The 12,559-nt window shown below is 40.9% G+C and overlaps 1 protein-coding gene across 1 annotated transcript in view; it reads right to left on the reverse strand.

Moving 5' to 3' along the window:
* The window catches only part of TAF3 (TATA-box binding protein associated factor 3), a 116,135-nt gene that overhangs the window by 11,282 nt on the left and 92,294 nt on the right, over positions 1-12,559 (reverse strand). The window contains exon 4 of the mRNA XM_054631444.2: positions 9,751-9,833. Within this exon, the coding sequence (XP_054487419.2) occupies positions 9,751-9,833 (83 nt within the window). The remainder of the gene's footprint in view (positions 1-9,750; positions 9,834-12,559) is intronic.

Raw genomic sequence — 12,559 nt, forward strand, 5'->3', positions numbered from 1 at the left:
AAACCCAAAGAGGATGAACACCAAGTGTCAGCTTGCAGGCAAAGGGCAAATTCTACCAAGATTTGAAGTGTTGCAACAGGTCAGTTGGTTTCTAATCAGCTCTAAGTGGCAGGAGCTGTAACATGCTACATCTGGAGCAAAATGAAGCTCCAAGGTGTGAAATGGTTTCCTATCTTTGGAAGTAATTTATTTGATTTAATTCTGATCCTTACGGCTGAAAGCCCCATGGACTGCTTCACCTAAACACAGAGGAAAGATGTACACCAAAAAGAAATGGCTTTTCAAAAACAGGATATGGGCCACAGGGCAGAATGATTGCTATGGGCAATGAGCTCCAAAAAAATGCTGTATCAGTCTTCTGAAAGGCCTAGTCAAAAAATCACAGTAATCTTTGTTTCAGCTCCCACGAAGCTGTTTCTCTGCCCAGAGGGAAAAAACTAACATTTGAAAAGTCCTAATTCTTTTCTGAACCCATGACCCATTTTTAAGCAAGGAGAAGGAGCTAAATGGGTCTCTGTGTCTAGGAAAATGACACAACTGCACTGACATAACTGAAACTGGTGCAATTTACTTGGATTATCAATCATCATATTATCTCTTAGCTTTGATATTCCCTTATGGATATAAATTCCTTGATGTAACTATTTTGTTACTGAAAAATCTCACACCTGGAACTGAGATTGTTGCACCAGAAAAACCCTAAACCCTCTAAGACCTATGGGTAAGAGTGTCAAAAACACCTAAGGAAATCAGGAAATTTCCATATGGTTTAGATTCTTCGAAGATAAGAGGTGATTCTGGAAATTTTATTCCAGCCCTGGAGGAGAATCAGTGTGATTTAAGCTCTGTAATGTAGGCTAATTCCCATATTACTTTTACAAAGGGAAATTTATTTGCTGTTTCATGCCCTGCTGAATATTTTATTTTGTGCAAACAAGTCATATTGGCAAACAGAAGCTCCACAAGCACAAGCTGTGACCAACCTGTGAGTTTGTGGAATGCCAGAATGCACCAAACCTCCAAGGAAGCCCCAAGCAATTTTGCAAGTGAAAAGACCTCAGCACTTTAACATCACCTGCCATGTGGTATTCTTCTCTATCAAGGAAAATGAACTTTGAGCACTTATTCCAAGATAACATCCACTTTTTTGGGTGCCTGCCTCTCCCAGGTAAAGTGTGTTGACTTTCAGTGGTGCACATGAGATCAACAGCTCATTCTCCATTTCAATGGAGCTGGGGAAGGATTTGGAGGCCCAGGAGCAGCTGAAGGATCTGGGGGTGCTCAGCCTGGAGAAAAGGAGGCTCAGGGGGGACTGTATTACTTTCTAGAATTCCCTGACAGGAGGTACAGCCAGGTTGGGGTTGCTCTTTTCTGCCAAGTAACAAGTGAAAGGACAAGAGGAAATGGCCTCTAGTTGGGCCAGAGGAGGTCCAGATCGGATATTAGGGAAAATTATTTCATAAAGAGGGTTATGAAGCACTGGAACAGGCTGCCCATGGCACTGGTGGAGTGACTCATCCCTGGAGGGATTTAAAAGACACGTAGATGTGGCACTTGTGCACACAGCTCAGTGATGGGCTTTGCAGTGCTGGGTTAATGGTAGGACTTGATGATCTAAGATGTCCTTTACAACCTAAATTTTTCTATGATTCTACTATTCTAACATTATGGCAAAGCCCCACAAACACCTGGACATTCAGTCCAGCTGACATTTCCAGCCAACTCCTTTGCTTTATGGACACATGCACTGTTGAAATTAAATTACAGGTTTTCTACTGTTTATTTTCCCATTACTTTAAGCGAAACAGATTTCTGCCCTTGGCCTTCAGCCTCTGTATCTGTTACACCCAGAGTATTTCTCCCAACAACCACAAGCACCTTTCAGTTGATGACTCCTAAATCTCCCTCCCATTTTCTCACCATTCTGACTTACACCTCTGGATGGTTCATTGCCAGTCTGACAAAACAAAACTGAGCTGGTAGCGTGGCGTCTTGGTATCTTTCATCTTATTTTTTCCCTTATCATCAATAACAAACATCTTCAATGTTAAAACCACCTGGCACCAACCCCTTCTGCTGAGTTCTCAAGAGCAAAACCAGAACCTGGTAAAACATGTTTATGTCAATGAGCTCTTTGCAAACTTTCTCTTCTGTGTTCCCAGCAAACTGCTTTTTATTGTCATTTGTTTTGGGAAATGTTATGGGATGCATGATCTAGGAGTTTGCCCATAAACCAGTCCTATATCCACCCTTTTTGGTGGGAACTGGTAAAGAACATGAATTGTATGAACTACCAGAAGGTTGTACCAGTATGGGTTTAGAAAATCTTTAAAGCTGTAATTTTCAGCTTGTTACCAAGTTGTTTTTGAAAGAAACAAGTAAGACAGATGGTCCTGGACTTGGAGACTCTGTACAGCTAAAGATCAACTCCTAGCAGGACAACTTCACTAAATTCAGGTAGGACCATCTGTTCTTTTGTGGCTATTTCTTTATGGTCTTCTTGTCCACATCCAGCTCCCAGGAACCATCCCACAAATCCCTGAGTCTATGGAATTTCCTCACTTTTGTTTAAAAACCTCAGTAAAAGAGTGAATAAAAAGAAGCAACTCTGTCTAAGTCAAGAACAAATCAGTACCTTTCTCTTGCAGTCATCCTCTGTGGAAAGTTTAATTTTGAAACAAATACCCATCTGCCTTTCTAATCTTTCACACATATTTGATCAGTTTCTGTTGTGCTTCATAAGGGCAGCTGCTCATGGCCATTTACACAAGCAATTCCCTCATGTGTCTAAACCTGCCTGAAGTATTTTTTTTTAATTGTGGTATACAGTATACAAGTTGGTTTTTTTTTTTTTACTCTTGAGCAATAAGCAGCAAAATCAAAGAATCTCACAGTAAGTTGTTTTGTTTTCTAATGACTCAAGCCTTTTCATGGATTCACTTTTAGAGTCATCACTCAATGTGGCCAGCAGCAAAATGAAAATAATTTGCCACAGACTACTGCCTACCATAAACAGGATGAATAATTAGTTGGGGTGGCTTCAGTAATTAAATAAAATAGAAGGAAGAAAAAACCTAAGGACTACATCTGAAGTTGTAAATTTAATTCATGCTCAAGGAAGAAAAAGCTGTGCTAAATCACCTCTAGAAATATAAACAAAAATGATCATCTACTTGCTTTGGTAAAAGGGATATGGTATTCTTCACTTTTTTTTTTTTTCCTCCATGTAAAAGCTGCAATCCTGCAGCAAGGGAGAGGCTGGGGAACCTCCACCAAAGTGAAAGAGCCTTTTTTGGATGGATACAGGACCACACATGGGGATTTTGCAGCAGGATTTGGGCCAATATGTTACACTAAAAAAGAACAATTGGGAAAGGGATATGAATCATAGCTGAGACAGTATCTTCATTAAAATACATTCAGCATTTCAAAAGGCACCAAAAATCAGTCCTCCAGCTCTTATAATTTAAAAGACCACAGAACAGAGAAATGTGGGTATGTCAGTAAATACACTCACAAAGATTGATGAAAGCTGTAAAGATCACTGGAATTCCTTCAGCACACCTTGGAGAGGAGCAAGATCATTTTTCATTACTCTGCCTCCTCACTTAGGTGGTCTATTGATCATATCAAAAATGATTTCACCATTACATGCTCTTTTACAGCACAAGTTGGATTGACACCCAGAGCAGCAGTTCTGTCAATGCACAGTTAACACAGCCCTTCCCTGCTAAAATAATTGGGATGCCATTAGCACAGCAATAAACACAGACTTTTACTGCTTGTGCTCTATTGTTTAATTTTCCCAAACAATGGTTAGCCCTTCTCCATTTTTCTCCACTTGTCACAGTCATATTTTCTGGAAAAATCTCCTTGCCCAGGACTCTTCCCCTGAGAAGCTGAGAAGCCTCAGAAAAAAAAAAGGAAAACAATATTATCTCATTTGCTTCTCCTGTGTTTTGCTGCTTTGGAATGTGGTTGGAGATTGTTTATCCAACACGTGATTGTTTCATGGGTTTCATGTGAATTGTTTTTCACTTATTGGCCAGTGGAGGCCAAGCTATGTTGGACTCTGGAGAGAGAGTCACGAGATTCATTAGTATCTTTTTAGCCTTCTGTCTGTATCCTTTCTGTATTCTTTAGTATAGTTTAGTATAGGTTAGTTAGTATTCTTTAATGTAATATAGATAATAAATAAATAAATAAATAAATAAATAAATAAATAAATAAAATAAATAAATACATGAAATTAAATTAAATATTAAATTAATTAATAAAAGAATAAATTAGCCTGAGAACATGGAGTCAGATTCATCATTCCTTTCAACGATGGGGGTCTCAGAAAACACCAAACTCTCTGAAGTATTCCTTCTTTCCCCCCCGCCTCCTCTTTAATTCCTCAATGAATTCTCCTCTGGAGCTCTCCCCTGGATAAGCAATGTCTCACAGGGTAACCAACACTGCCCACAGCTGTGTCCCACAATGGCCCCACGCTGCTGCCACTCTGTCTGTCCAGGGCTTTGGTCACGGTGCCTGAACTGCTCCAAACACTGCCCTTATTCATCCAAACGTGCACAGGGAGGGGCTGCCAGCAGGATTCCTTTACCTGTTTCCCCACCACAAAACAGTGCAATAAATGGAATGGGTCATGAGCTACTTGGCTGGTAATGCAAACCTAAGGCTTGACAAGTCAATAAAAAGCCAATCCTTCCCTGCCCAGCCACACGTAGGGAGCCAAGGCTGGAGGCAAACAATTTGGATATGCCTGCACAGGGAGCTTAATGAACCCCATTATTCAGCTTTTGTGGGCAAACACTATGAAGACAATAATGTAAATTATCAAAGTCTGACTAGTGTACCACTAAATAGCACCCAAGGTTCAAAAGTTTCTTCATTGATTTATCTGTATGAGAACAACTCTATTAAAAACTGAAGCTCCTGAATATACACCCAAGATGATTCTGTAACAATCAGGTGCATTCTTGGAAACTGAACAGGGCAGGATTCTAGTTTAACTCAAACTAGCAGCAAAGTCTTGGATATCCAGTTTTTCTTCCCAAACTCACATAGAGCTTGAACATTTTTAAAAGAACAAATATTCATGTTACAGCAGCAACTCAGATCCCCAGTGAGCTTTGGGGAGCACCAACACAGTCCTTGCCTAATTTCTTTCTTCAGCCAGGCCAGTAAGAAGCATGTGGATGTATTATTTAAAACCCTCTTCTTCTTCTTTCCTTTCTTGGTGCCATGGCCTTTCAAAGTCTGATTGTGGATATGTGTGTGCAGTTTTCCCAAGAAAATTCAATCTCTGGAGACTTTGCAACTCAACTCTTTTGTAAATTAAGCTTGTTGTAGATAGAAGATGCCTCATTAAGGCATCTCTTTTTTGGTGAGTATACACTTGGTGGCACTCTGCATGCTACAGGTGACATTCTATAGTTCTGTGGGATTTCAAAAAGTATGAGTGGAGAACTGATTAACTAAAATTTCATGCTGCACTTAACAAATTCTTGAGCAAACAGAACTGAAAGAGGGCAGGGTTAGATTGGATATTTGGAAAAAAATTCTTCCTTGTGGGGGTTGTAGAAGTTCTTAGATGAAGATATAATCAAGAAACTTGGTGTAATAAACTAGGTCCTGTCCTCCTAGTCCCAAAAATATTCCTCTGGGTCACTGATGTTACACAGTGAGGTCACATCTATGATCACAGGATAATTCCTCCATCTAGACCCTTGGTTTTGAGATTCTCTACACAGGATGTAGCTGGTTCTGCTCGTGGCCTTTGTCATGGGGGTTTTATCATGCAGCTGAATGAGCCTCCACACAAAAATAAGCTGGCCTTGGACTGATAATATCCTACAATGTAATTAAATTTTTAGTGGGTCCAATTAAGTATCTTGGTAACAAAATTTTTTGCATCCCTTAATCCTTTTAGGATTTTATCTTACAATCCACAGGTTATTTAATATACATTTTTATAGGCATCCACACATAGGTATCTGAGCATGTGTGTGATTTGTTTTTGGAGAAAGTCACGTATCTACTCACTTTAAAAATACAGAAGACAAGGGGCAATTTCATTAGAGCAGCAGGTCAGGTTTACCAGTTAAACATTGTTAAAATGCCTGTCTTTCCCCTTCTTCCTGTCTGCTTTCCAGGGTCCCTGCTGATGGCAGAGTTATGATATGGGTCTGGAGCAAAAGTCTGAAATTTAAGATAAATTTAGAGACCTAATTTCACAAAAAACATATATCCTGCTTCCAGGGCACTGAAACAGCACCCAGTGAGTAGTTCTGTGCTTTGTGGTCTGGCATTAGTGTCAGCAGCCATGTGTTTTTTCTTAAAAGCCATATTTAAATGGAGCATAAATTTATCAGCAGTATCAAACATTACAGCATGTACTTTTGCTGAAGTTTATGTCAGCTGCAGTAGCAGCTGGAATGTCAACACCTTATCAATAGTTATGATTTTAAAAAACTTATGTGTATGAGAAATGATAGTGCTTAGGAAAAATAACAAGACAAAAAGAAGCCATGATGTAATTGAATAAAAGTATTAAACCCTACTCATCATTTGCAGTTCATTTAAAATTTAAAAGTCTGTGTTTTTTGTTTTGCTTGTTTTGTTTTGCAAAAAGATAGCATCACCAGTTCCTTCCTATACTAACTCAGTTAGCAATCTACCTTGATAACACTGGAATGGGAAAAAAAAAAAAAGTGAAAACCCTTCCAACATATCATTCAAATCATATCTAAAAAAGTGGTCATAAATATTTTAGAACCCAAGCAAACCAATAAGAGCAAGGCCCATTAAGGATAAGATCTTTTACAACAAATTAAATAAAACAATTTATTGAAGCCTGGACTTGAGATAAACTAGATTTACTAGCTGACCTTTTATTCATTTAAAGAACAAAATTAGCTCTAATTGCATTAGAATGGAATCCAGTAAATTTCTTCTAATGTGGCATCCATGCAAGTATTGCTGTAATTGTTTACAACTAAGATGGAAATGCTTTGATAATAATCTACTTTCTTCTTGTTTTACTGTGCAGTTAAAACACTTGCAAAAAAAACTCTTAAGTAGGACAGTTTTTCCAATATTGGTTTGTCCATCCATCAGCAATAATACATTTTCATGTCTATTAACCCAGTGCTGTTAATAGCCACTTCTTTTGAGCTGATGCATGCTGTAAGAACATTTGCACTCCAGACAAGCCTGAATGCAGGTATTAACTTTGAATCTGGGAAAAATATGGACTTTTATTCACAAACACAAGAGAAAAGACTTTCCTGCTGCTGCCATCACTGCTTTGTACACTGGACCAAGCAGAGGAGTCAAGAAGTAAAATTATAAAATCATAGAATCATTTGGGTTGGAAGGGACCTTAAACATCATCCAGTGCCACCCCCTGCCATGGGCAGGGACACCTTCCACTGTCCCAGGTTGCTCCAAGCCCTGTCCAGCCTGGCCTTGGACACTTCCAGGGAGCCAGGAGCAGCCACAGCTGCTCTGGGCACCCTGTGCCAGGGCCTGCCCATCCTCACAGGGAAGAATTTCTTCTTCATTTCCCATCTAACCCTGCCCTCTGTCAGTTTGAAGCCAGTCCCCCCTATCCTGACACCCCATGCCTTTGTAGGAAGTCCCTCTGCAGCTGTTTTGGAGCCCTTTAGGCACTGGAAGGGGCTCTGATGTCCCTCCACAGCCTTCCCTTCTCCAGGCTGAAGAGCCCCAGCTGCTCACTGCACTGCAAAGGCATTTTGCTCACTGCTGCTGTGTTACTCAGCCAACTTGTGCTGGGGCTGTGCTGAGTTTATGGGGTGATGTGAATCTCCAGTCCATGCACCATCAATCTGACACTTTTGCTTCAGATTCCTGACAGCCCTGTGCCTCATGAAGATCTGTAAGTGCTTCTGTTAAAGATGTTCTGTATGACATTCCCCCAAACAAATCAACTTCCAATTGAACAGGTGCTTGGGTACTTCCAAAAGCCTCCAAACAGCTTTTTTCTCTAACAGAGAAACTGAAAAACTGAAATGACCAATTTCTCAATCTAGTTTCTACTCATATCAAATTCTAGGAATCCCTAAAAATTTTCCTTGCACTTTTCTATGGATATTCATGGTGTCCTTAAACAATCCCATGCCAGTTAACTCCAGAGACAGGCCAATTGAAACACAACATTTTTATATGATAATTGCCAGATATTTAGAAGCTCATTAGCAACACAGATAAAACATAAATTTAACTCTCCCTTACTATAACACATCAAAAAGCATTTATTTCTGCCCATTATGAGGCCCTCAGATGGGGGCCAAGGTGCCACTAAAGATGTAAAAATGAATCTGGAAATAAACTGAGTTCCCCAAAAGCCCATGAAATGAGATGTCAGTATCTCAGACCAAGGGCTGGCAGGGATGACAATGATGCACCCACATGATTTGAAGCAAACAGATGGAGCCTGAAGTCCCCTCTCAAAATGTGTGTGGGTATGAGAAAAACTGCAGTGAGGTAACTTTGAAAGATAACTGGTGCTAAAATATGGCTTCAGAATTTTAATTCAGAAGTTCTGCCTTGAAAATATGAGTTAATTTACCCCATATAAACACTCCACAGTCCTTGGAATAGAAGAAATTTAAAGTATCCATGTCTCCTCAAGGAGGAAAATGGATTTGTGGGCTTTCAAGGGACAGCATGTCCAGCCATGCACATTCAAATGATGCTCAGCAGGACAGACAATTATTCTGAGAGAGCTGGAACTTTGTACAACCTGAGGCACAGAAATTTTAGATCACACTCAAATACTGTGAAAGGAAGAAAGCAAAAATGGTCAATAACTGGGATGTGAGTGTCCCTTAGAAAACAAGGAATGACAAGTCCCTTAGCAGCTTCAAACCAGTAAAAGCCAGGGCTAGCTACTGGGGCAAAGTAGGACAGCAGAGAAAAAGAAAATAATCATCAAAATCCCATTTGACTTCTAGAGCAGACAAATGAATCTTTAGGGGGTTTGGTTCATAATGGGTCTAGAAGAGAAACAACTGCATTAGCAGTATTTAATGTGAGGGATGGAAATGAAAGATCTGTGTGTGCTCATGTTTACCATTGGACATGAAAGTGTGCTTTGTGCCATGAAATCAACACGAAAAACCTGATTAAAAGAAACCCTTCACATCCAAGACAGGAGCAGCCTAAGAAGCCCGGTGACGCATGGTTTCCCCAGCCTCTCCAGCCTCCTGTTTATGCTGCATGATCTCAGGATAGGGATCACCCTATTTATGCTCATCCAGTACAAAGTAACTATTATTTGTACAACAGCACCCAGTAATTAGGGAGCTAATGAAGCAGCACTTGAAATGCGTTAGGCACACTCATGAATAATCATCAACAGTTATAATAAAACAGATGTGTATAAAGGAATTCCAACTGTTATGTTTTAAAGCATAAAACAACTGTTAGCTGGGGAGTGTTGTGAAATTTAGCTGTAGGTTACACTCTGGATAAGCATCCATTACAGAAACCTCACTAAATGTCACTGGAAGCATCATGCCAGCCCAGATGGAGTCCTGTAATCCATGCCCTAGAAAGACATGGAATGGGACACACAGTAGGATGGATGGAAGGTGATGAGTCTCACTTTGCTGTATAAATGTAATTTGCCACTAATTTTTAAGCTTTTCCTATTGAAAAGAAGAGCTCCCACAAGTGCCAGAGGTGAGCACACACCTCACAGATGGATTTATTTGTACTTACATCTTGTCTTGGCCTGCGCCCACTCTTAAAGTCAGCCGAGGAATAACCGGAGATGGAGCTGGAACAACTGGTTCCACCTTTATCTGTACAGGAGAACACAATCATCAATCAAAGACTGCAAGCAGACTCCCAAAATATATTAATTACATGAAAGCACTGATGGAGTTAACCAGAGTATATCACCTTAATGAAACAAAACTATGACAGACTAATCACTGCTCTCTTACACTTTGTCCCATGGCGTGGATGGGTCTCAGTCTGCAGGGAGACCCAGCTGTAGAAATTCACAAATACAAACCCTAAGCTAAAAGAAACCAACTTCAAATTTTGCTCCATTTGTACCTCCAATTTCTTAGCAAATCTTCCTGATTAAGTACTTTTCTAGAGACATGAAACTTCCCAGTTTGTTTCTAAACAATGTCATGAAATGCTTTGATCTTAGTGCTCAAACTTGTCAGGCACCCATTGGTGTTTGCACATTTTTCTGAGATTTAAATTCAGTTATTTCCCAGGTTCATCACATAAATGTACCATGAGTCTCTTGAATCAAAAGGAGAGACAAAGGAAGCAAATAAACTCCAAGGTGAATTCACCAACACTGAATACTTTATGAAAGTTCTTATCCACACAGGCATAACAGCCCCTGCATTTTACTGCAATTAGGCTGAGGTTTTTAATGACTATTTTTCAAGTGGCCTGGGATTCCAATCTTGGTATCTGGTAGAGTTTAGATCATTTGAATATGTCCTTGAACTTATGGAACCAGTATATGCCAAAATTACCAACTCCCATTGAGCTACTGGTTTGCAAAACCTGTCCAGAATGACCACAGATGCTACAGCTGACACTGTAATGATTCTCCAGGCATTCATTACTCAACTTATGTCCATATATGACAAATATATATACATTATATAGAAAGAGATATACATATAAAAACAGAGATGGAGACTGATCTCATTTTGAGCATGTGTGTCACCATATTTCATAAAACAACCACTTGGCTGAATCTGCTCCAGGAGCTTAGACAAAACTAATATGCATACAACTAAATGGAAACCTGATCAGATTTCCAGTTTCATAAACCTTTCACAGAAAAAGGGAGGGCAAACAACCAATGCAAAGCACAGAATGCAGTGTGGGAGAGAGCAGGCCAGAGTGGAAGGGCTCAAGTGGGACTTATTTTGAGAAAGGTGATGACAAAATCTCATGCATTTTGGCAAAAGAACTGGAGCTGCTCTCCAGGAGATGTCTAGGCCAGAGAGAGAGAGAGCAGCCTGAGTGGTGTTCCTGCTCTGACACAATGAACTGTGCTTTGCAATGCAGCTCTCCATGGATATGGATTAGCTGATTTCACAGGCCCCTCTGCACTCTTTGTTTATGTAGAACCATTTCTTGTTACGTCATTCCCCTGGAGTGTTGCAAGAGCTTTTTTCCCCTGAAGTTTCAAATGCCTCCAACAATTTCACTGCCATCTTCCACAGGTGACAGGTGAGTCCTTTCTCTGTTTTCCCAGCATCTTAACCTGTAACATCACCCACTGCTTAGAGACTGAAACTGAACCCTGGCTACTGCAGGCTCAGGACTATGGCTTTGCACAGCCTATTTTGCCTCTTTTCCTGCAGGTTTTTCCTCCTTCTTTAGTGCCTGTTTTGAATACAAAACATCTCAGGACAGGCATTGCTGCTGCAGCTTCCAGCACACAGCACAGAGAGATGCCCATGCCATTTATAAAGGTCCTTGGTCCATTCTAAACTGTGGTGGTGTGGGCTCACAGGGCAGAAGAAAAGCACATAAACCACTTCTTTGTGCTCAGACACCAACATCACAGTCTGCCAGGAGAGGAAAACAGGGCTCCACCAGAATGCTAAATCTTTTCCTTTGATACAAGAGGACAGGAAGCATCTTTCTACAACATGAGTTTGTGTGTAGGGTTTACATCATTAGACTGGAGAGAAAACTGAACAGCATTCACAGTTTCATCCTGCAGAGCTTGGTCCTCCTGTACACTGATGACAGGATTCTGACACAGGAGCAAGGGCAGCTCACTTTGGGGCAGCTCTGGCAAGCCCTGCCCTGATGCAAGGATGGCTCCATTTCTCATGAAGCAGTTCCTCAACTACTTTAGTTTCCAGCTCAGCTTATTAAGGTTAGCTGAAACTGGGTCAGCAGCTGCTCCCTGAGCTGCTCAGTCACTCCTACAGCGTGCCTGGTAATCTCTGGAGTACAAATGGGGTGTAACTGCTCCAAGTGTTTGCTTTTCACCTGGAGGAGCTCACAAGGCAGTGCCCCAGATCTCCTTTTCTGGCTCTGAGGGCAGCACCCAACACCACTGCAGGGCACGGAGCTGCAGGCAAGCCCTGAGACAAAGCTTCTCCTCCTTGGTGCCATCACCAAACACGCCCAGCACGAAGCCTTCAGCTTCTGTTTTCTGCCATTTATGCAGTGCTCTGTTTGCTGCCCTGTACCTTTCAGCAGCCTGGGGCAAAATTCCAGGAAAAACTTGATAAAAAGCCTCAATCACCCAACAGGATTGGATGTGCACAAAGGTAATAACTACAACAAGGCTCAAAAATGGGAACATTACAGCTGAGTCAGTTTTTGTTTAACTACAGCAATATTAGAAATGGGACTCTGATATTTCCTCCTGGCCATCAGGAGCTGAAACTGCAGTGAGCCCACAAACTCATCTCCCAGGCTGTGCTTACACCTCCGAGGTGGATGCACTGTGGCAGATTAAATGTCCAAGCTGTAACTTGATCATTTGCTCTTGCAGCACAACTGCTGCCTAAATAAGTCATTGTGTGAT

Source organism: Agelaius phoeniceus, chromosome 5 (assembly GCF_051311805.1).
Source record: "Agelaius phoeniceus isolate bAgePho1 chromosome 5, bAgePho1.hap1, whole genome shotgun sequence".
In the NCBI taxonomy this organism is placed as follows: domain Eukaryota; kingdom Metazoa; phylum Chordata; class Aves; order Passeriformes; family Icteridae; genus Agelaius; species Agelaius phoeniceus.